We start from the raw sequence: 25,840 nt of genomic DNA, 5'->3' as shown, positions 1-25,840 counted from the left end.
GAAAGGATATTGTGGATGTGAAGAAATCAGAATCTCGCCGGGAAATCCTGCTGAGCTTTGTTCACCAACATTAGAAGATTACAAGAATGGAGGATGAAAACACTGCTCAGTTCAATTCAGTTCAAAGGGGTCTTATGGGCATGAAAGTTTTATAAAGCAATATTGCTGAGGCTTTAGGATATAATTTGGACAAACATATGGATTGGAAGCTACACAACTACAGTGAAATGAATTTCTGTGCACAATTACCACTGATTCATGTGAAACGTATTTAGTGTGTATAATATGTTTACTTGTCTGAGAGAGAGTGAACAGCTGAACCAGAAGATCTCCTCACACATCTCAAACTTGGACCAAAAAGAAAAGAAAAGAAAAGATAAAACCCATTTTACAAAATAACATTGAAACAAATCTCCTGCGAGGAGCAGGTAGCAGAGTTAATAACTACTCGCTCTCATTGCTAACGATGGGTTTCCTGCATAGATTACCAGGAAGTGCTGTGTTTGTCACTTTACACATAAAGTCTGATCAGCATTTTATATAATGGAGAGTTAAATGAACATGATGCTGAGAGCAAATAAGGCAATCTCTGCTGATGCTGCCATATTGTTAGTTATGTTGCTGTGGTTTATTATCATATTTGGGGAGGTGGGTGGGGGTGTGTGGTGGGGTGTGGGGTCTTTTTAGGTGACTAACATCTCCTGATTCAGTTAAATAAACGAAAGTAATATGAATGGCATTATCAATCAGACTATTTCTCTGCTTTTCTCTTTCTCTTTGTACTTTTGTCTTTCTAGTAGAAAACATAAAAAATACTATATGGATATGCATTTGTGTATAGAACAGTATGCAAATGCTTTTGTGTATACAATGCACAATAGCATTGCGGGAGTTTTGATGTGATTATTCACCTCACCAAGAAACTACATGACAAGGCTACACTTGATCTGTCTGAGCCAGTCTGACCTGAAAATCGACACTATACTTCACTCTCCTCCTCCTTTGAGTCATTTTGCCCATTAGTCTGTAACCTTACTCAGTGAGTCACTGGGTTTAAATGTTAAGGAATATATATGAATATATGTGAGTTGGTCTGCAAAGGCTGTAAGACTGTAGTTACATGGCCTCTGTACAGAAAGTTAAGAGAAACTAGTTTCATATAAGTTAATAACATTTAAAATGTTCTGATCACTGACATAAATGCACAAAATGTCATCATGAAGTCACCATTATGTCACCAATTGAAGTTATACTGAAAATAATCAGGTAGCAATTGTAGAAATAAATATTTTGATAATGATTTCACTATCAAATAATCAGGCAAACATTTGATTTATATTGTTTTGTCATTGATTTATACAAGTTGCCTTCATTATTTTTCTGGAGTTACATGTCAGCTACTCCAGTCCTTCCTGGTTTGAGTAAAAGCGGAGTCAGAGAACAGAGCTAGTTCTAATGGATAGGTCAACAAAATAGACCCAAACACCCACTCTGACTGGATGAGGGAGAACTACATTCCTTTATATCACATTTATTTATTGTTGCAGTGGTTCAACCCTTTGCATTTAAAATGTTTTACTCCACTAGTAAACAGATTAAGCTGGTTCTTATTTTTTAAGGTCTTATTTTGTTAACCATTATTTTTGTGTAGTTCTGTGCATTACAGTTAGTTTAGTTAACTTTTTATGATCCCACTCTTAAAATGCACTTATGTTCATTATGTTTATGTATTATTTTTGTCTTTTTCAGGAATAATAAAACCCACATGTTGAAAGTAAGACCTTCTGCCAGTATTTCCTTTGAATACTTGGGCCCTTACAAATGCAGTCACCAATGTTAGGTACTCTTCAAATGACTATATACACTACACATGAGAATGACGCATCTGCAGCAAGTGAATTTTTATTTTATAACTGGATGTTGTTGAATTCAAATTTAACCCTAAGTTTGATATTTTTCCAATACCTGGGGTCATTAGAGAGAAATCAATCTCCAGATCATATTTTATGTCTTCAGCCATTTTAATTTAGATTTTAGTGTTTTATTTATTTATTTATTTTTTAACATTGCCCTTATCATGTAAGATTATGGATTTTTCCATGTCTTTGGGCTACTAATTGCTGACTCACGGACTCTTGCACTGTTTTATAGTTACAAACAACTCACATTGGGTGATATAATATGTTTGTATTCTTAAGCAACCTCTAACACAAACTGCAGAGTGGTTTCCAAAGCAACCATAAAACCAACACAGACACTGTCAAGGTTGTCAGTGACGTAAGTATAACTTTCCTTGAAACATTTCCAACCTAAGAGGGCTAATTTGTGCATCTTTCTGGCATGAAGCATTATCATTCACTAAAAAAGACCCACAGTGATCCCACTTTGTAGCTACGCACTTAGTCATCTGCAGGTAAGAGGTGTTTTTTTTCTATTAAAGCATTGTTCCATCAGGAATAGTACACTAGTCTACTACAACAAAGAAGCTGCTGAAAGTGTTGACACTTCTGACATACAGAAGGCAGAAAACACCACGGGTGTAAAATACTTTTTACAATAAGTATTTTACACCCGTTGCTGTGATAACAGCTATTGAAAAATTCTGGCAGTCACCAAAAAACTGTAGATTTGTGTGTTTGAGATTCTGATATAAAATATGCTTCTATTCTTCTAATATGCATCTATCTATCTATCTATCTATCTATCTATCTATCTATCTATCTATCTATCTATCTATCTATCTATCTATCTATCTATCTATCTATCTATCTATCTATCTATCTATCTATCTATCTATCTATCTATCTATCTACAGACACCAGAATAAGCTGTTCCTGCAGAGGGAATAAAACGTGTATAATAAAATGATGTAAGAACTGCAACAGTGTCTCACTGACTAAGGAAAATTAATTATTCTAGACATGTGTAAGAACATGCACTTGTTCAGTCCCAAAATATAATTTGATATATTGCGTTGAAAAATGCCCTTTCCCCTGATATTTATATATATTTGCAACAGATTGATACTATAATGTAGCCTCTCTTGTTCCGGCCTTCCATTAAGGATTCAAATAGCTGACAGTGGCTGTATCCCAATTCAGGGTCTGCAGCCTTAAAGTACGCATTTCAAGGCCGATTACGTCACAGCGGCGCGCCGAAGGCTGTCCCAATTCAAAGGCTGCTGGAAATGCGGCCCTGAAATGCGTCCTTCATTTCCCTGAATTTTAAGGCTGTGGCAGTGTAGACTTCGTGGCCCAACATATCCCAGAATGCATAGCGCGGCGGTGGGTGTGGATAATTTTGCTGAAAAAAACACGGCGGATGAGGGGCAGCCGAAGAGTAAACTTTAAGTAAGTACTGAATATTATGTCACTTATTTATGTGCAAATGTTTAATAACGAAGAACATTAAAACATTACTGTTGGCCACATGTCGGCAAAGTTATGTGACATTAGTGACGTTTGTACTAACTTGATTTTAAAGCCTTTACTTTAAAATATACGCCGTTCAATAGCTGAGCTTAATCTTACAGAGAATGATCAAAGCTCATGTAGAAAGAAACAAACAAATGAACAAAAGATTTTCTCCTTCATTTCTGTTAAACAAAGCTGTATGAAACGTTTCCAGCTGTTAGTATCATGGTTGCTAGGCAACCTGGGCAGCGCAACGGAGGCTAGACCGTCCCATTTCACAAGCCTCGCACTTCCGGCCTTAGCGGTCTTTGAGTACGCGGCCCTTGAGGATCGTTGAGGCTGCGTACTTTAAGGCTGCAGACCCTGAATTGGGATACAGCCAGTGTCTTTGTTGCACTTTATTATCCATGATGTACTTACCATTGTGAACCTAACAAATCTTTTAGATCGCTCAGCAGACATCTGCAGCTAAGTCTTGAGTGTAATGCCTAATGCCTCTACAACATCTTTACAACATTCCAGTGTACTGACTGGTTTACCACTTCATTGATTCATTAGTAGCTTTCATTCAAAATGCAACATCGCCTGTAATGCCTCTGGCTTTGCCCTTTATTTTCACTGAAGCAGTAGTCTCTTGGGGAACTCCTCTGGCATGCTGTATGTGTATGTTAATATCTCTTACTCCAGCAGCAAAACAGTAATTAACAATATACAGCAGCAAGTGAACACAGTGGAAAACCAAATCGATTTTTTTGTCCCTGTGGAAGAGGACAGATATGGGCCGTTGAGTTTCTAAGCTTGCTGGAAAAGACGTTAACATGCGGCATTTGGGAAACTCTCCTTCAAAATTAAATTAAAATACAAAAGTAAAAAATGTGAAACAGTAATATTCTGCTACAATATAAAGTGAAAATATCTAACTATGAATTCATCTAAAATGTACAAATAAAAAAAGCAGTAGCATTCTTTCAGGGCAAGCAAGCCGAGCAATGCTTGCCCATTGAAATCGAAACATAGACATCAATTAAAACCTACAAAGTTGAAAGTAATCCCTGTTCTTGCATATCTACCACTGATCTATCCTAAAGCTTGTTGCTGGTTTGCATCCGTCATTCATATTTTGTGGCAGCCACTGGAAATCTGTTGCATCTTTTGTTCCCATATCTGTTTTGTTTCATTTAACAAAAGCTGGTGCTGCTCAAGCTGTGAGGTCAGCGGCCTTTCTGGTTGTTTGTACACTCTGTTCTTTGAGAGGAGACTGATGGGAGACTCACATGCCAGCTAAGCTGCTGCTGACTCTGCTTTTACTGCTCTGAGATCATCTATAATCTGTGCTTTGTGTTGAAACAGAGATAGCATTAGCTAGTAAACAAAAATGTAAAAAACTGAAAAATAGAATAGAATAGAATAGAATTCAACTTTATTGTCATTGCACATGCACAGGTACAGGGCAACGAAATGCAGTTTGCATCCATCCAGAAGTGCTTTAGTGATATAGATATATTACAATATATATTAGCAATAATATAGATATGTGAGTATATTGGGTCTATTATGGTATGTTATAATGTACACGGTATGAAGTATGTTGTGAATATTCTATAACTATAAGTATGTACAGGCTGTAGTGAGTACAAGCTATGTACAGGATATGAACAGGATATAAATATGAAAAACTATACAGAATATGAAATAAATAGCTTTACAGAATCTGGGATATACAGCTATACAGAAATGGGAACTATGCAAGTTGTAAACAGTTGTAGGATTAAAGATTATCGAATGTACAGAATGATTATTTACACAGAGCTATACAGTAGTGCAGTTAAGATAAGTGAGGGTGTAGATAGTTTCTACAGAGGCTATATAAAGTGCTAGTGGTTGTGAGTGGTGGTTCAGTCCATGTTATTATTGTGTTTGAGGGTACAGTTGTCCATTGTGGGTGTGTGTATGTTCAGTCCATGAGTTTAACGTGGGTCAGATGTCAGGAGGCAGAGTTCAGGAGTCTGACAGCTGTGGGGAAGAAGCTGTTCCGGTACCTGGTGGTCTTAGTCCGGAGGCTCCTGTGGCGCCTCCCAGAGGGCAGGAGGGTGAAGAGTCCATGTGATGGGTGACTGGGGTCTTTGATGATTTTCCCAGCCCTTTTCAGACACCGCTTCCTGTAGATGTCTTTTATGGCAGGAAGTGGTGCTCCGGCGATGCGCTGGGCAGTTTTCACGACCCTCTGCAACGCCTTCCGGTCCGAGGCAGAGCAGTTCCCGTACCAGACTGTTATACAGTTGGTCAGGATGCTCTCGATGGTGCAGCGATAGAAGTTCACCAGGATGTCTGAGGACAGGTGGTTCTTCCTCAGAGTCCTCAAGAAGAAGAGGCGCTGGTGAGCCTTCTTGACCAGCTTGGAGCAGTTGGTCGTCCAGGTGAGATCCTCGGAGATGTGGACTCCCAGGAACTTGAAGCTGCTCACACGCTCCACAGCCGTCCCCTTAATGTGGATGGGTGGATGTGGGTCAGCATTCCTCCTGTAGTCCACGATGAGCTCCTTGGTCTTCTCGGTGTTAAGCAGCAGGTTGTTTCTGTCGCACCACTCAGCCAGACGATCCACCTCCTCCCTGTAGGCGGCCTCATCGTTGTCACTGATGAGGCCAATCACCGTGGTGTCATCTGCAAACTTAATGATGGTGTTGGAACCATCAGCAGGTCTGCAGTCGTGGGTGAAGAGGGAGTAGAGGAAAGGGCTCATCACACAGCCTTGTGGTACAACGGTGTTCATTGTGATGGTAGATGAGCAGCGGTTATCCAGCCGGACATGTTGGGGGCGGTTGGTCAGGAAGTCCAGTAACCATTTGCAGAGAAGAGACTTTGCGTAAGCTTTCGCTTACAGATAAGCTTGCCCAACATGTTTAATATAGAGAAATTAGTGTGCAGGTTGATGATTTAAAAAACTCCTTTAGCATGTTAACAATAAAAGCCTTGATAATGGAGAGCTGACAGCCACTAACGGACACCTGATTTTTAATGCATTATAAGAGGTTGAACACAATGTAAACTGCGCTACTTAAAGTCGGTTATTTAAACTGAACATTAACCCTCAATAAAGAAATATTAGTCCAGATAAAACTGATGGGGAAAGTTTTTTTTTCTGCTTTTTCATAGTTTGGTAATACTCCTTTCACTAAAGGATTATAAAAAGCAATACGTCCAGAACTCCCCATTGTATGTAAAAATGGTTCACAAAGCTGAATACAGCAGCTAATATAACCATCATTGCATAATTAAGAATATTAAGTAAAATATTTTGGATTACTAATAGATTTCTCAAAACATACATTCCAAACATAATCTTACAATCAGATTTGTTGTTATTTTTCAAAAACAGTCATTTGCAGTATAGATAGGGACAAAATGCATACTCTTTTTGTGGATTTTGTATCAAAAATGTTTTACAATAGCAGACCAATCACTAGATCTGACAAAAATCTACAGAAAATCCTTTACAGAGCTTTTTTGTGGCTGTTGAACATTTACCCGTTTACTTCACAAACCTCTAACTCAGACAGTTTACCAAGTATGGCGGGGAAATTTTGCATGGCTCTAATTTTAAGCACCTACTCATGTTCAGTTGAATGGCCTAGATGTTAAATATTCTTTGAGCTGCTTAATGCTAAGTTTTATGAAGTAAGCTTCGCAGTAAATGAAATATTTCTTCGCTGAGTGGACAAGAAGAGCATTTGAAGATATTCAACACAAACAGTTTAAAGCTACAGTGAGTGTTGCAAAAGCAGAATTTTTTTTTCTGCTTTTGCATTGGAGAAATAAGAAAGAATTCTATTTACCTCAAGTGTTAAACAGAGCTCCTTATGTAGTATAAAATAAGCAAAGACAGATGGCACTGACCTAGCATTTTTGTTGGTGGCAGGAGAAACCAGAGTACCTTGATAAAAAAAAATACGAAGATGCAAACTCCACACAGGTTTGAACCCAGGACTCTCTTTCTGTGAGACAATAGATCTAACCACTGTTCCACCGTGTGCGAGGTAACCTCCTGGAGCTTATTTTGCTACAACAAATAACCTCAGTACAGTTTCACAGCAGAAAATAGTTTATTTGTTTTTAGGTGTGATACACATTGTTTTAAATCACTTTGATAGATATTTATTTAAATATATTTTCTTAAAATGTACAACAGAGATATACTTAAGTAAGCTGTATACCATAGGATGGGATGGGAAAGTATTACAGCAAACACATTTCAGTATAATTTTGCAAAGAAACGTGTTGCATCTTGAAAGAAGTGCAATCTTTCAAGGTGAAAACTGCATCTCGCACAACCTGAACAGAAGACAACAAAGAAGCTTTGTACAGCTCTGAGGTAGGAGACAACCATACAGCAACACAAAATAGGGACACCCTGTGGGTGTGCTTTCATTTGGAAAAATAAAGCAAATGTATGATAACCAGTTCACAGTTTTTTAAATACACAAATAAAATACACTTAATACATACATTTTAAAATACATAAATCTCAATATATAAGTATGCCTTTTGAGAAACATATTTATTTAAATATAGCATTTCACACCAAACATGCCATGAATTTGTTAATCACAAAATACAATTATAGCAATAAACTATGCCCAGTTTTTTTTTTAAAGATTTCTACCAACAACTGCTTGGTATCAAATTTTGCTGACACCAAACATGTTATTTTTACTTAACATGTACCACCTGTCAATATCTTCAAAAGACAGAACAGCATCTTCATGCAAAAATACAAAACAATGAATCCAAATAACATTCTGCTCCACTTATGGAGCCCTAATGACTTGGAGGTTGAAGTAGGTCAAAATGTTGTATATAGTGCAGCTAAAATTGAGCTAATGCCGGATAAATGCCATATTAGGGCTCGAAGCACCTGAACACGAAATCTACAGTTGAACATGGTGTTGGAAATGCTAATGAATCCCATAAGATGGTCTTTATATGGAGGAGGAGCACTGCTTTGCTGTGCATTGCCATATTTCTGACTTTGATGCCTGAGCTCTAGAGGGACCCCAATCCTCCATGAAAAAGCTTGTTTGAAGTCAGAAAAGTAGCATATAGTGCTGACTCACATGAAATTCCCTCCCCAGTTGCCAACGTATTAATATTTTTTTTTTGGGATCAGGTGAAGCATACCATAACATTATAGGACAGGTTCTGTGTTGGTCCTAGAAAGTGTTAGGACAATATGAAGTCTCAAACATTGTGACAAATGACAATATGAGGTAAAGTGCAAACCATGATTAAGGCAAATAGTGAAGACAGGGGAAAGTGAGAACATTTCTCATTTAGCTTAACAATAAACATTTCTAACTTTCTAAGTAACAGGAAGTTGTTTTGGGATATAAAATATATGTTTAGGTAAGTGATAAAACAAATACATTTCTGTAGTGGACTAGCTTTATGCTCCTTAATATCTTGTCTCTCCAAATATGAACAAATCCCTGTTCATCTTTTTTGCCATCAAAAATATGAATATATGACTAGTAAATTTTTAAACATTAGCTTCAACGTCTTTCACAAAAGGCAATCTGTGCTGAGCCAATTTAGCCAATCTGAACCAGTTGTCAAGTCTGCTGCTGCTGAAAGGGCAAATTCAGGGACACGGTGGCTTCTCTTGGCTCTGCGACTGGCCTGTTGATCATTTCACATTCATTCTGTCGCACGTTCTCCTCGTTCATCTGTGACACCTCCGTAGAGCCGGCTTCAAACCCAGGCACAGTGTTGGCCACATGAACCACGTGAACCTTATTTCTCCCATGCTTACTGAGGATGCAGCTGAACACCTTCTTGAAACCTTTGCGAAAGTGTTTGGAGACCAGAGCGTACACGATGGGATTGACACAAGAGTTGGCGTAGGCCATGCAGTGAGAGAGAAGCCTGAAGGCATATGTGGTCTGATTAAATGGGAAATCTCCATACAGGTAACACAAGATCACCACGTGGTACGGCAGCCAGCATATACAGAAAAGTACAGTGACGATGATGATCATTTTGGTGACTTTGCGTTTAGCCCTCTTGGATTCTGACATGCCGTCCAGAGGGTCAACAGCCGTCCACAGGTACTTGATAGTTCGAGTGTACGAGAGGCTCACGATGAGCACAGGGATGACATAGCCAAACAGGAAGGTGCACGTATCCAGCACCTTACGATTCTGCTCCTCCCAGCCGGGGATACACACAGTGCTGTTGGCATAATCAATCAGGTCATAGTAGCTGAGATATGGACCCGCAAAGACCAGGGAAAGACCCCAGATAACTACCATGGCAACCACAGCATTACAAGGGGTTCTTAGCTCCCTGGAGCGCAGAGGATAGCGAATAGCCAGATACCTATAAAGACAAGAAAATAACATGTTTGAGCTATAATCTAGACTGCAAAATACAGAAAAATGGGGACAGCAGGTTAAAAACTTTAGTAATTAAGTTTATAACTGTATAAGTTAAAATGTAGAAAGTGAAAGATTACTTGTGACTGCATATCTTTAGTCTATATAGCTGTAATGTACTTTAAATGTTTTAACTGTAATAATACAAGAACAATACAAAAACAATACAAAACAGTCAACATATCAAAAGCACTTAAGGGAGAAAAACAGCTCACATGAGTGTGTGATTATGTTGCATATGTGTCCTAAATTCTTGTATATACTCATGGATAATATAACTGACAACAATGCATTACATTTAATTAGATTTACATTCTGTAATATTTATTCTTAATTTGCAAAATAACCAGTAACCAAAGCTGTAAAACCAATTTTGTGGAATAAAAGGTGAAATATCTGAGATTCAAGAAGCTGAAATCAATGACTTGTCATTTTATCATTGTCTTGACCTATAAAAGTCACTTGAAAGCAACAGTTTCCTCAAAGAATAATTTCAAGGGCAACAAAATAATGGAATTTTATTGCACACAGTCACATGTGATTGTTCAAACACAATTTTCCCTAGTGTGATTGTACTATAAATCCAGAGATTTATAGTAAAGATACCAGCTTTTTGGCATATTTTCCAATACAGCACTAAAAAAATAAAAGAAACACTTTGAAAATAAATCAGATCTCAATTGGGAACAAAAATGAAATCTACACTAATATGAACTGGATAGTGTATTATGAATGAAAGGATGCCACATTATTTGATCAAAAATCAACCTGCAGACGGCTGAAGACAATGAAAATCACAGAGGATAAAATGATGTGACACATTTGTCCATTTTACTGAAACTTCATTGCAGCAACTCAAACAGGTACTTAGTAGCTTGTAAGGCCCACATGTACTTGTATGGATGCATAACAACATTGGGGCATGCTCCTAAAGAGTTAATGCACGGTGTCCTGTGGGATCCTCCTCCCAGATATGGACCAGGCCATCACCAAGCTCCTGACCGAAACATAATTCCCCTCAGGTGTTCTATTAGATTTATGTCATGATATCAGTTCCTTTATTCTCTGCCTACATACTCTCACCACATGAGGCTGGGCATTGTCACATACCAGGAGGAACCCAGGACACAAACCAGTGCAGTCAGACCATCACTGACCCATCCAAAAAATGGTCATGCTGAACAATGTTACAGGCAGCATAACGTTCTCCATGACTTCCTTCATGTATGTCCCATTTGCTCACCCACCTGCTGTGGGAAAGGATAGGGTGCCAGTGGTGGACTTGCTAGTTTTGGTATTCTATGGCAAATGCCAACTGGGCTACACAGTTCTGGACAATGAGGAAATCTTAAGTTATTTCTGATTGGTCAGAGAGATTCACTCAAGTGTCCAGCTGAAGGTCATTTTGTAGTGCTCTGGGTGTGCGCATCTTATTCTTACTTGCACAAAGAAGCAGATACCGACCCTCTGATGGCTTAAGGAACTTCTACGGCCCTATCTAATGCTCCTAGAGTAACTGCCTGGAATATCATGCTCTTGTGCTTGACTGTGCTGGGAGACACATCAAACTTTTCAGCAATGGCACATATTAAAGTGCCATCCTGGAGGAGCTGGACTACCTGTGTGACCTCTGTAGGCCCCAGGCATCGCCTCATACCACCAGCAGCAACAGGGACCGCAGCCAAATGTAAAACGAGACTGAAAAAGAGTCAGAAAAGATGTGTAGGGAAAAATGTCCCCTCTAGTGCATCTCTAAGTAATTTCATTGACAACAAAGCACCTGAAATTGATTAACCACCCTCTCTGCTACTTAACCGACCAGATCAGTATCCCAGAATTTTAACTGACTTGATTAAAAAGTGTCTCTTTGATTTTTTGAGCAGTGCAGTTGGATCCTTTGAGTAGGTATTATTGTAACAGTAGTGCCACCTATACATTCACAATGAATTCACTCACACTGAAGTTTTGTGGTTGACTGGTAATCATTCACTTACTCCACTGCTGTTTGTTGGTTCTACTGAATAAGACACCTTAGAGACAGTAATATCCAGAGAGAGGGCTTTTAGGCTTTTTCAGTAAGACGAACTTGCATAAATTGTAAAACAGCAGGAATAACAGAAAACATGCTTGGTGCTGTGCTTTTGATTTTACTCAGCAGGTAGGAGATGAAGGCGCAAATCCCACAAGACACTATGATGCTTTCAATAAAAGCTGTCTCTTTCAATAATCTTACAGCATACTGATTATCACATATTATCTCTGCAGTTGGAACCTCATCATTTCTTGGTTGGTTAGTCTTTAAATATTTGGCATATTTAACATGCTGCTTTATGTGTTATATGTTCTCCAAGGGAGTATTTTGCCAAAGGCAGGAATTCTCAGAAAACAAAATGTCCATGTCCTTGCTTTTCACATTTGTAGGACACTTCAGAAAGCCCAGTAGAAACTGAGAAAACAGCCTTTCTGGTTTTTGAAAGCTCAGTGAATTGGGGCCACGGTGTTTTACATTAAATTCAAAAAGCAGTCACTTTGAACCTGCTGGTAACTTGAAACCTCAGTGGTTTTGAAAACTACAAGTATTCAGACATTACTCTTTAGTTAAATTGAATTATCTTTATAAGGATTAATATAAAACAAATGGGTCTGTTTATGCGCTCATGGCAGAAATGAACTCTTTATGTATCCAAATAATGTTTTACTAAATTTAAACAGAAACAACATTTATGAATGATTCATCTGTGAGCCTTTTTTAATACATAATTCTGCACCATAAAATCAGAGAATACATATTATCTGCCTGCAGATAGCACATTCAGCAGCAAGTCATCCCTTTACACCGTTTTGTCTGTGTGTGTGTGTCAGTGCTGCTATTCCCCCAGGCTTATCCGTGGCTTAATTTCTGCTGGGGATTCTTGGTGTAAACTGTAACAGTTAGCTTTTTCTATGCGATGTTGCTGTTTTTGTTTTGTTTTTCCTTAATAATCAGTGAAAGACAAAGGAAGAAGACAGGACATGTTCATTACCCTCCCGACTCAGGTGTTACTGTTCTTTTCCACACTGAGGGGGAAATGACTATTGAATCCTCTGGAGTGTAAACACAGCCAGTGTGAACAGAGGGGTCTGCTGGAGAGGGCAGCTGCACACTTACAGCTCATATTGACTGATTATTGCTGCCCAACAGCTATAATGATGGCTTACGGCTTATTCTCCGAGGGATATAATTTTTAGCTTCTGGAGTCCATGTTTAAACTCCAGATGCGAAAAATGCATTTGTGACCAATTAAATGTGTAATATTTCGCAGACATTGCGGGAGAGTAAACAAAATAAAGCACAACAAAAAAATTAACAGCGTGACCATGCAAATAAAAGCTTTCTCAATGCTTTCCTTAGGGAGTTTTGAAGGCTTATTGTATGTCCTAGAAATGAAAAACAATGGATTCAGTCGTTCAGTTTTTCCCAAAATCTTGGCAGATTGATGTATTTTTTTTCTTCCTTTATTTAAAACTATATTTGTTGTCATATTTGCAATGTGGCAGGTGGAATATCACATTTTTCATCATTTACACAGGCATTTTTCATCCCACCTTTAAACTAAATTTGTATTTGAGCCCAGATATTTGTGCCCTCAATATCCTTCTCATTTCCTCTCTTTAATAAATTTATGTCCTTGCATTAAATAATTTCCTTACATTAATAATCCATGCCCTTGCTTGTTTTTCTCTTCTCCTTTCTCTTAGATATAAGACGCTAGAAAGCACTGGCAATACACATTGGCATCAAAGACACTGAATGTCTTAGATGTTAGAGAAAGAACATGTCGGCTTTTAACATGTTTTGTGCAATATCCAAATGCCTACATTTAGAGTTTAACAATAAAGGACAGACTGTGAGAGACACAGCTATAGCTGTTGATTTGATGGAAGTAATTTCTGTGTACAACAAGCTTGAGGCTAATATTTTCTAGATTAAAGAGAAATATGTGAGTGTGTGATTAATTAGGTTTATTTTAATTTCAGATCCATTTTTTTGTGTTAAAAAGTATGTGCCACCTGAGTTCCCTGAAAATTTATGTTGACACCAAGAAAATGACCAACAGCTACTCATAGTTTGATTAATAGAATATTAGTAATGAATAATATCATTTTGGGTGATATATCCAAGCACAAACATAGAGACAAAGAAATACAGCAAATGCTTAAATTGCTGTGGCTCAGACTTCGGTGGTAGATCTGCTAAATGAAACGTAGGTGGTTCGATTGTGTTTTCTTTTTCTTGTTAGCCAAAATGATCGTCCTGTTTAATAAAACAGAGTATTGCAAGGCATGTTGCTAACCAAGCTAGCTAGTCTTAAATAACTTAGCTGATAGAAAAATAAGAGCAATAACAACGAAGTGGCAATAGCCAACATAGCAAACTTCACTTCAAAATGTTATCCACAAATGGGAGATGTTATATATAGGCTATGCATTTATCAAGCAAATAGAACAAATATGATTGATTTCAGATTCTTAAATATGATAATTTGCTAATTTTTCTGTTCTTTGTGGGTGAAATTTGCTTTAGATGTTCGGTATTTCAGCAAAACAAGTATTTTGAAGCAATACCTGTCAACAGACACGGTGGCCAATGTGAAGCTGCTGGCGTACATGGTAAGGTTGATAAAGAAGTGGACGACTTTGCACATGAAGGAACCGAATACCCATCCCTCCAGAGAGTAGATGGTAGCTTGGAAAGGAACGCAAAAGATGATGAAGAAGAAGTCAGCCACGCTCAAGTTGAGTATGAACAGATTGGTCGTGTTGTACGCGACCTGTCCGCTTCGCAGCAGTACAGCGAGCACCAAACTGTTGCCAATGGTGCCGAGCAGGAATATGAGAGAGAAGACCACTGACACAATCACACTGGTGGGGTTCAGTTGATAGCTTTCAGATACATTGGCCTGCCCTCCCGGCCAGGTGAAATCCTCAAAGTCTGACATTGTGCAGGTCTGGAATGAGAGAAGAAAGGAGACAAATGTTAGACACCACTATCTTGGTGGTTTTAGAGTCACTTCTGTGTACGTCTTAAATCCCATTAACTGATAACACTGTTGTCCGAGCCAAACCCTTTCTTATCGGCTTATGCACTGGTGGTCGATGTTGACAATATGATGAAGAGGTAGTTTCTTGACAAGTTATTTACAACTTTTCAGAGTATGCAAAAAAAAGGCTGCATGCACCAGAGGATTTTTTCATCCAAATAATCCCTAGTTGGCTCATGTTACATGTATTAATGAGACAACAATGAAAGGCTGCTTTTAATTGGATGATGTTTTTGACAGATGTACTGGGAATATTTTGAGTGTTTAATTGCAAGAAATTTTGCTTTTAAATGTTACAGGATGAATTTCAGTGGTATTGCTTATTTTATTCCCTTTATCACAGCATTAAGTATTTTTATTAATCTTTCTAGGCTTATTCATGTATGGGAGACTTGCAGTTAACAGTTTGCTGCTGTTTAATCATACATCACAGCTGCTGGTTTTGAATATGAAGCAGGTGGTTTTCAGTTTAGTGGATCAATCCATTAACAGGTGCTGATTGAGTAATTCTCCTTCGTAATTCAAGGAATTTTTGCAATGCTCACCGGCAAAATCACTCTGTGAAAATCAGAAGACCAGAAGCTCATCTCTGCTTGAGGGGATTTGCTCTCAGGAAGATTACATCAGAAGGGATCATCTGTTCATGATGACAAATGGTGAGCAGAGTTTTTTTTTTCTTTGTGTTTCTTTCAGTTTTTGACCAGCAACAATATCATATTAGAGCTTGTGATGTGCTGCAGTTTCATAAAGTGATGTCTCCAGTGAAATCAGGGTGCACTTTCGGCCATTTTTGGTAAATTGTTTTGTGACAAGTGGCGCAAAATAAGGACTTGAAAGTAAAGAAGTGCTCTTAATTGTGACTTAGTGAGACATACATGAGGTAGTCTCCAAATGTTTTATTCAAGCCCTTTTATTTGTCTGATTTCAGCTAGATAAAAATGTTTAATCAGCTGTTTTTAATTATTATTATTCCCAGCTGTCATTTAATAATACTATTAGCTTCTGGTTGTCATTAAAAAGAATGCTTGCTGAGTACATAAGAGCCTAGAGTTTGCTTTGTGTGCTTTGTCCTTTTGGGCCATAAATATTTAATTCAGAAAATTCTGAGTACCATTATAGGTAGCTGGAAACAAATACACTGCTTCCAGCTATTGGGAATACTAATTTTTCTACTGAGTGAACTTCAAGAAAACACTGACATTGGTTCCTAATAAGACATCACAAAAGAAATCAATGATTTATCATCTTTTAAGGATGGGCTGAAAAAATATTTTAAAAAAGTCAATATTTTCCTTTTAATCGTTTTTTTTTTTTTTTTTTTTTGTAGAGTATGCCATTCAATTTGAGCAAAATAAAAAACACACATAAAGCCGATATTTTGAACAGATTATTATTTTCTTAACAATTTATTTATTTGATTGTTATGCCCGGCCATGAAAGCGACTAAAGACAGAAAACCATCCACATATTTGTTGACACCCATCTTTGTCTACCAAGCTCAAACTACAAACATCAAAATCAAAAGAAAAGAAGAAGAAAAAACATTTTTAATAATAGATTGCATTTATATAGCACTTTTCAGGGCCCTCAATGCACTTTACAACTCCACTATTCATTCATTCACTGGTGGAGGCAAGCTACAGTTGTAGCCACAGCTGCCCTGGGGCAGACTGACAGAAGCGAGGCTGCCATATTGCGCCATCGGCCCATCACCAGTAGGTGAAGTGTCTTGCCCAAGGACACAACAACCGAGACTGTCCGAGCCGGGGCTTGAACCGGCAACCTTCCGGTTACAAGATGAACACTCAACTCTTTGAGCCACGATCGCCCTTCCTGAAACTGGAATCTCCCTAAAGAAGGAAAACAGTTGGACTAAATTGAAGCGATGTGAATAAAGGTTGCTCATTATCCTACCTTAATCAATTTTTTTTATGAAAGACGTGGTGAATGATTAATGCTTCGAGTCTGTGGTAGCAGAAAACTGCTTGTAAAAGAAATCACTGAGCTTGGGTGAAATTACAGCATGGACACGTTCTGACTGCAAATGGACAGAGTGGATTTTAATTTGGCAGTCTCCTTATAAATTATGAAGAAATCAATCTTCTGTTTTTTTAAAGAGAGGGAAGCAAAATCAAAATGAAAAAAAAATGCTGTTAATGCAGATAATAAATCGTCGTATGTTGTGGCTTACTTTGACTCACTCTCAGCCTTTTTTGCTTTTATGTATCAGTCCTCAGCAAGCTGAAGATTAATTATTGAACATTGCTATTAAACATTCAGCATCCTTTGGGTATTACACTGTACTGCCATCTACATCCACATAATCAAAATTGTGACAGAGCAAAATTAGGAGATATACTGATTACAGTCAGTGGCAAGTAAGTGGAACTTAACGTCGTGAGAGGAGATAAAGTAATATATCCTCATTAACCTTACAAAGAGACAGGAGTATAATATCAGCTGGTTGTTGCTGCAGAGGTATTTTCCTCACAGCTTTGAGTTCATGCCAGGCTTTAACTTTCTCAAGCATGGTGAAGATGAGTCCCCTTCTTTCCCACTAGGAAAGGTAGTTGGGGCTGATATTACATTTCCAACTGCAGAGGGATATCTTGGCTAAGACTCCACTGAGCAGGGAACATGTTTAAGCCTCAGTGGAATCGCAGAAAACAGAGACCCGTATACACGAGTTTGATCGTCTCATAGCAGAGCGTGCAGTACCTAACAGGTTGTGAAATTTACAGACTGTGGTTGAACTGCAGACTGAATTTTCGGTGGAGAAGCAATGAAAATAGCAGAGCTAGAGAAAAAATAGAAGTGCGATGGGGATGTAGGGCAGCCTGAAGCAGACATTGCCAAATGCGGCTTTATTGTGAGTCTAAAAATAATGACCACAGAGAAGACATTGCATCACTGGATTTCACATCATTATCAATAAGAAACAGAGCTCGACTAGAGTATGTCATTTTAAATCTTCATGTCCGGCAAACTTTAAATATCAGCAGAGGGGCTACAACATTGTTGCATCCTATAATCAGGTGATACAAATATGCTGATAAATATAGACCGCAAATGTTCTATACATACGAATGTTTACACTGCATGAACAGCAGAATTAGCATGCAGATCAGGCAGATGCAGTATGATAAACCTACCAGATGGGTGGACAGTATCCAAAGCGTCAGTACTCCTCTCAGATTAGGAATGACACTCCCAGACCCTTTCTGTTGAGATGCTCATACTCTTTGCTGTGAAACCTCTGTTCTACCAATGCACACTGATATCTGCCTCCCGTTGCTGGTATCTTACTCTTTCTCCGCCCCCCCCCACCCCCACCACTCTTTCTCTGGTGAGGACTCCTCCTCCACATTCACTTTAATGTTCACACTTCACTGCAGAAAAGCATTGCAGAGCCAAGGTATGAAGGCAAGCCGCAGCAACTGGCGGTCTATTCATGCTCACTGTAAAATCAGGGGGATCACTGACAAATAACCACAATAAGTGGCAGTGATAGCCCGTCTCTAAAGACTACTCTGCACCCAAGCCAGCCTGCCCTCAAATGAGGTGCGGGTCTTAGCATTTAGGCTTTACCCTATCTTACAGGTTTGTAGCGAGTTTAGCTGAGGGGGAGAACAATTCAATTTACTCAATTCAAGAGGGAGCAAAGGGAATGCAGTATTGTCAGTGGTGGAAGTTGAATTATTGGGTAAAGTTAGGCCAACATTAGGTTTTGATATTTAAAGGGGTGTAAAGTCAATAGGGAATGCAATCCATTTTACTGAATGGATGCTGCTGTGATGTCACATGACCAGTGTCAGAGACTATTTAACTGCAAGTAATTAAACAGAGTTAAAATTAGTAGTTGTTTGCTGGATGTTGGACTACTACTGTTAAACATGAATTTGTAAAGCTGAATGTGAATATTTCAGGTTTTTTCTAGTTACAAGTTTTAATTTTTGTTATTTTGTAGTAGTTTCACAGAGGTTGTTGCATGTCGTTTTAAAAGTGTCCATTAGATGCAGTGCTTCCTCCTGATGGATATGTACTTACACCCAGCGAATATGGGGAAAATGTACTTATTTATTTTTACTGCACAATAAAAAACAGAATGGTCATTAAATACACATAAATAATACTGCACATGCAACATGTAAAACAAGGAAATTGAGATTTTTCTGTATTATATGTAGTTCTCAGTTTTATGCTGGTATTATGAAGAGAAACATTTGGAAGAGCCCATGTTTACTACTGCATTATATTTGCTTTTAACTGAGAGACTGAGCTTGTGACCTAATCTGTGTTCCAGCTGTTTTGACCAGTAAAACAGTTTGCAGTCTCTCATGTTGTAATGTCTCTTTCAAAATGCCCCAAATGTTTTCGGTGGGTTAAAAGTATATCATATTGAAAAAAAGCATGCAGGTATAAAACTGTATTTTTGCACCAACGAGGACAATCCCAACATTCCCGTTATGGTGTGCAGCGTACGCATTGCTGTAAATGGAGAGACTCTTGAGGGATGGCTGTTATGAGGAAAGGCAGCACAGAAACTTTACCAGCAGCACATATCGTTGTGTTCCTCAACTTTCGGTCTTTTACCCATCTACAACCATCTACAACCATCTGTAAAAAACACGCCAAAGACTCTATCATTGTTTGGGACTGCATTCAGCCAGTGCTGTTGGGGAGCTTGTCAGAATTGATCCCTGTTTTCTTTTTTTAGCACAAACTCCCAAACACATGGCAAATGCAGTAAAAGCATACCTAGATAGAAACAAAAATACACAATGGAACATTATCAGTCATGGACTAGCTTCCCCAGCGCTCCAGACCTAAACATTATAGAAGCAATGTGGGATCATCTTGACATAGAACAGAACAAAAACCAGGCAACTTACAAATAATAGCTTTGGATATATTCCTCAGTAAGACTGGAGAATCACTCCTGAAAACCTCTTAAAGAAATTACAACAAAGCTTGTCTAAGAGAGTTCAGGCTGTGTTGAGGAATAAAGGGTGGTCATCCAAAATTATTGACTTGCAAGGTCGTTAGAGTTGTGCAAACTGTTTCAATAAACCTATGTCAAAATTTCCTAGCAAAATATAAGGAAATGAGAGGTGGCTCAAGACTTTTGCATAACACTGTAGTGTTTAGAGATTGTCTGTGTCAGACTTCTGTAGTTCTGCCTAATGTTTTACTGTATGCATTCATAGCCAATAGTAGGTGTAAGTGCTTTCATATCACTATGCATGTTTTATATCAACATTACTAGACAACTGCTAACAAACAAACAAACAATAAAAACCATAGATAGAATCTGATTCATGTCAGGTATAAAATTAATGCTTTGAGGGCCAGTAAAGGGTCGAGTTGATCTGATTCATTCAAAATGAAACGGGGGACCAGAACGACTCATGCTGCAGGGAACAGGCACTCATGACCAATATCGCTTATTACTCATGGCGAGTTATGATTCATTTAGTCACAGCCAATACAGTCTGCTAAATAAAAAGCCTCTTAATGACATGTTGTCTGTAATACTACAGAATGAAACATCTGCACATCAATCAAATTTTTTAGTGTTTGTTTACCTGATAAAATAATTTACATTTTATTAATAGCGCTGATTTTTGGGGGGTATTTTTGTTTGTTTGATATTGTGATGTTTTATTGGTTATATTAAGGGTAGATATGGGCTCCTCATGTTTCCTCTTGTTCTTTTTCGCCCGATCAATTGTTCCTCTGGCCACCCATCCATCTATCAAACTGACAAGTGTGCACTCAGCATTACCCACTGCCTCTGCCACCTTTTATAAACAAACCACAGCACATGTCAGAGGGAGTATGGATTACCACTACATGTTACAATGAGGCCAAACAACTTTTATTAACGGGCTGAATTTCACATTGTGTATTTACACACTAATTAAAATGCAAACCCAATTAAACTATTCAAGCTTTTGGGCATTGTCATTCCTACGTCATATTGAGTAGAAAATCAGCAGGATCTGACGTGGGTCTGCCCTCGCTGTGCTGCTTGGAGTGAATCAAATAACATTCAGATTCTATCCCAGGAGCATCAATCTGACACATTTCCACCTCTTCCTGTTCCAAACACAATCTCTGACAGTCTGTTTTCACTGCTGTCAGCCACCATCCATCAAGGAATTACATGAAACCAGGCTGGACCAAACGTCTGGGCACATCATCATTTCTACACCTGTGGATAAAACACACACACACACACACACACACACACACACACACACACACACACACACACACACACACACACACACACACACACACACACACACACACACACACACACACACACACACACAAAACTACCTCCAGCTGCATCCATATTTAAGATGACCATCCTATATAAAAAATGAAGGTCAAAAGAACAGCCAGTGAAAACAGCTTAGTTTGGTCAATGTTGGATTGTGCTCTTGGTGTAGCATGGAATAACATTCAGAAATACCTCTAGGTTTTGTTTTATGTGAGTGTTTCCATGGCAACAGCATGGATCTCTATGAAGTGACACACACACGCACAAACCCACCGCCCCCAAAACAGGACGGATTTCCACCTAGAACACGAGGACTAGAGTAGTGTGACATTTTACAAAGTGGTCTACGAGGAAATGCAATGATTTTCTGAATTATTAAAAGTCAGTCTGAGACTAACGATAGCCAGCATTAGACATTTCTTTGTAGAATTCAGCAGCGTTGTAGTAAAAACACAATAACCTTTTTAGCGTTCACCCTTGACAAGCAACTCAAATCAATCAGGACTCGTTCAATTTAAAAACAAGGGGGCGCACCAACTTATTAGTCTTCTGCTGAAGTACAAAAACAAGCGTTCAGTATCGATGTTTTACAGTATAAGTTATTTTGCGCATTGTTTGTATGCTGCTGTGATCCTGCCTCATTAGTCCTTGCTCAGTGGAGAAGATCAATTACAGCAATGGTCTCAGAGGAAATGAGAAGTGCATATAAGGTGAAATGTTAAACTCACATTCACACCTTGACTCTTGATCATTGGAGCGTTTATATTTGCTGGAGCCTGCTTTGCACAGACTGGTGAACCTGAACTGTGTCTGCACTGTGCAACTAACCGAAGCTGGTAATGGAAGAAGCACTTTGATGCAACCAGTATGCAACTTTAAAGACAGAAAACATACAAAATCATACAAAATCCCACAGAAGTCCGGTCAGTTGGAGCACAGGTGATTCCAAAATGTCTCCCGTGACTGATATTTGGTATCATAGGAAGTTCTGCTGCACACAGTTTTACTTATTTTTTATCACATTATTTGTCATTGTCAATCAACTAGCTCAGAGTTTTTACCAACAGGAAGTAATGAATTGACAGCCAGCTTATTCAAAGCAATTTCAGCACATCAGCCAGGGGGGCTTTACTCAATATGTAATATTTGACAGCAACACATTGAATGAGACTGAACTGGATGATGGTGCAGTGATTTTGTCTTTCTTGTCTCTCTTTGTGCACAACTTTAAACTCTTCTGAAAATGACGCATCATATATAACAAGAGGAAAATCACTATTAAAGGTGAAAAGTGGAAATTTACATTTTGTTCACTGTTGAATTGTTACCAATCACATTTGGGGCCAGTGTTAGCTTGTTCTATGAGCTAGCAAGCTCGGTAGCTAGCAAGTTCTCATTTGTAGCTGAGCTGCTGAACATAAAGAAGCCGGACTGGTGACAAAAATTGGGAAGAAATGTGTTTTAAGCGACTTTGAATGTGGCAGGGTAGATTTCCTATTCTCCTGAGCGTGGTAGAAATATTCTTGCATCACCAGTAAAAGTTGTGTTTTTGCACTTAATATCAACACTGCAGCATGTCCATGGATAGAGCCTGGTCAGTGTTCTGAATGTGGCTTATTTATTAGCAAGTCACAAATATTCAACAATGGCTTTACAGATTACAAGTTTTAGAGTTTTATTACTGTTTACATGGACTACCACCATCTTGGATTGTGAAATTGGGGTTGGTGTGACTGCTCTAACGTTCGATATTGGAAGTCTATCTTGAGGAGAAATTACTGTACTCAGAAATTATGACTTCTGACTTCAAATAAAAAGCATGAATATTCAAGAAACTGCTACTCTACTTGGATTTTCCCACAACCATCTCTAATACCACATGAGTATTGTTGCTGAACATTTACGACCACTATGTATCCATTTTCTGACGACTGCTTTCAGCAAGGTAACACTTCACGTCTTAAAGCTCAAATAATCTCAAACTGGTTTCTTGAATGTGAACATGTTCACTGTGTAAAGTCCTCCACAGTTACGATCATACAATCATACCTGCTATTAATCTCTGTCTCTCTTCCACAGCATTTATCCTGTTTTCCTTCTCTCACCCCAACCGGTCACAGCAGATGGCCCCGCCCCTCCCTGAGCCTGTTTCTGCCGGAGGTTTCTTCCTGTTAAAAAGGAGTTTTTCCTTCCCACTGTCATCAAAGTGCTTGCTCATAGGGGGTCATGTGATTGTTAGGTTTCCTCTGAATCTATTATTGTACGATCTACTGTACAATATAAAGCGCACTGAGGTGACTGTTGTTGTGATTTGGCGCTGTATAAATAAAATTGAATTGAATTGAATTACGAGATATTCATTCTGTAGAGCATGTTTGGAATGTGGTGGAGATATAGCTTCATGCCAACAAATCAGCAGCAAATATGTGATGCTAGCATGCCAATATGGACCAAAATAGAATTGGAGCAATGTTTCCAGCATTGCAAAAAACAACAATAAAAAAAAATTACTCTTAGATGTTAAAAAGGAGCACCTTTTCCACTTTCTCTGTTTTGTTTTGATGGTAAAATTTCATATTAATGTAATGCTACCAGCATGGCTTAAGGACTGTCAGTGGTCAGCCTCAGTTGTTCATTAGGCTTTTCATTCTAGCATCATTAACTAAGATGGTGAATATGGTAGCTTGTCAGTATGCCCCATGTTACCATGGGCACTTCATTAATGAGGCCATAGCAGTCTCTGTGGGTTATCAGCCATAATTGATTATTGATAAAATGAGTCTAAGAAAGAGAGGAAATGTAGAGCGCTAGAATGTCGTAGTACATACAGACGGGGAAGCTAGCCACCCAATCATAAGATAAATACATCAAAACACCACACTAATAAAATGTGGCACAGCAAACTATATCACCATCAGGAAATGGCAAACACTCAGCCCACCACTACAGAGAGTGAGAGGCTAGATTAAATCAATTCTGAAATGGCAAATAAAATGGCAAGATAAAAAAAGAGCTGAAATACCTGATAGTATATTAACTCTAAAGTAAGTGGCAGCCTGCACTCGGTAAACAAACAGGACACTGTCACGGATTTGTTGGCAATCATCTCTTTTCAGCTTCACTACAGGAAGAGTTATGGGAGAACCATTAAATCAATACTAATAATAAAAAAATACAACGCCACCTCTAGAGCCACCATACAATAAAAACACTAAAATTAATACAGCGAGTGAAAGGTTTGGCTTTCCGAAGCCACAAGCATACCAAACAATCTCAGCCACGTGAGCTGACTTTATTGTGTCTGTGTCTCTCACCTGATTGGTTATTGTCTCCTGTTTGGTTCTGAGTGTTCCCAGGAGACATTAGCATTTTGCTCAAAGTGCTGGCCAAGCTACAATTTTAGTCCTCTAATAAGCTTATGGAATAAATTACCTTTTACTGTGAAAGTACTTTTGGTACTTTTTAAGTGAACGTCAAACAACACTTGGGCTGTGTAAAGTACATTAAAGAAAACAGTGTGTTGCAGTGAATCCTTTATGTTTGAGCTGTTCAAACACTAGAAGTTGTTTTACCAACTCTGCTGTGTGCTCTGGGACTGTGAGCCAGAGGAATTAGAGATGAGAAAAGAAATTGAAACAGAACAGATTTCCTTTCCGACTGTCCTAATTGCTTGCTTCATGAAAAGACTAATCACGGTGACAAAATGAGGGTAGATTGCAGACTGAAATAATGCAAGGATTGCAGTGCTCCCACAGGTCAGTCCAGGTCTAAGCTACACACTATATATGAATATCCTGTTGTTGTCATAGAAACCGGTACAAATGATGTCTCATCTGTACTTACTGTTTAGTGCAACACATTTGTCTTACTGTGCATCTGGCAGAAGTGTTTGGTTTTTGTTCTTTTTCTGTCAGGCTGTGCTGAAGCTCTGTGAACAGGCTTCTCCTTCAAAGGGACTTTTTTTTTCTTGAGGTCTCTGTAGGTGACAATGTTTGAACTTTTGCCAGGTTTACTTTCTAAAAACTGGCATCTTAAAAAATGATATCGATCCATGTTACATGCTGTGTTCACGCCATGGGGTTCAAACTGACTGTGAAAACAAGCCATTGTTTGACTTACTTGCAACAGGCTAATTGGTCGCATTACAAACAACTAATTTTCACCACTGTGCTGTAAACACATCTACTGTTATTTATTCAAGCATCCAGTTCAGCTTTGATGTGATCCAAACTTAATGTGGTGACACTAAATGACTGTGTGGATTTTGGTGTGATTTAAGAGAGAAGTCAGTAGTGGCTTGTTCCTGCTGCGAGTACAGTTATGAATGATAAAGGATCATTATTTTTTCAATCCAGTAGTCCCAATGATGTTGAACCTTCTGCTCCATGGAGAATCTGACTGATTTAATTGATTAGCAAAGAGAGAAAACATTCATTAGCCTTAGAGACACCACTTCAAACAAAACATCATCAAAACAACAGATGCACATCTCTTGTGATGTCATGATGAAAGGACTGCTGCTACATAATTAAAACACTTGAAGAAGCAAGAACAAACAATGGAAAGCTGATTGAAAAAGAAGACCCAACTTTTGTCACTGGAAAGAAGACCATGAGATAACTCAGATAT

The 25,840-nt window shown here is 38.5% G+C and overlaps 1 protein-coding gene across 1 annotated transcript; it reads right to left on the bottom strand.

The window, feature by feature from the left end:
* Positions 1–7,494: 7,494 nt before the first annotated feature.
* Positions 7,495–18,213, bottom strand: galr2b (galanin receptor 2b). Its single transcript, XM_026164468.2, has 3 exons — positions 18,075–18,213; positions 14,447–14,829; positions 7,495–9,785 (listed from the first exon to the last, which is right to left on the bottom strand). Exons 2-3 carry the CDS (start codon positions 14,818–14,820, stop codon positions 9,020–9,022), a joined length of 1,140 nt encoding a protein of 379 aa, XP_026020253.1. The 5' UTR covers positions 14,821–14,829; positions 18,075–18,213; the 3' UTR covers positions 7,495–9,019.
* Positions 18,214–25,840: the final 7,627 nt, after the last annotated feature.

Source organism: Astatotilapia calliptera, chromosome 4 (assembly GCF_964374335.1).
Source record: "Astatotilapia calliptera chromosome 4, fAstCal68.1, whole genome shotgun sequence".
Lineage (NCBI taxonomy): Eukaryota > Metazoa > Chordata > Actinopteri > Cichliformes > Cichlidae > Astatotilapia > Astatotilapia calliptera.
The sequence above is the reverse complement of the archived record's forward strand: the minus strand, read 5'-3'. Positions and strand labels throughout refer to the sequence as shown.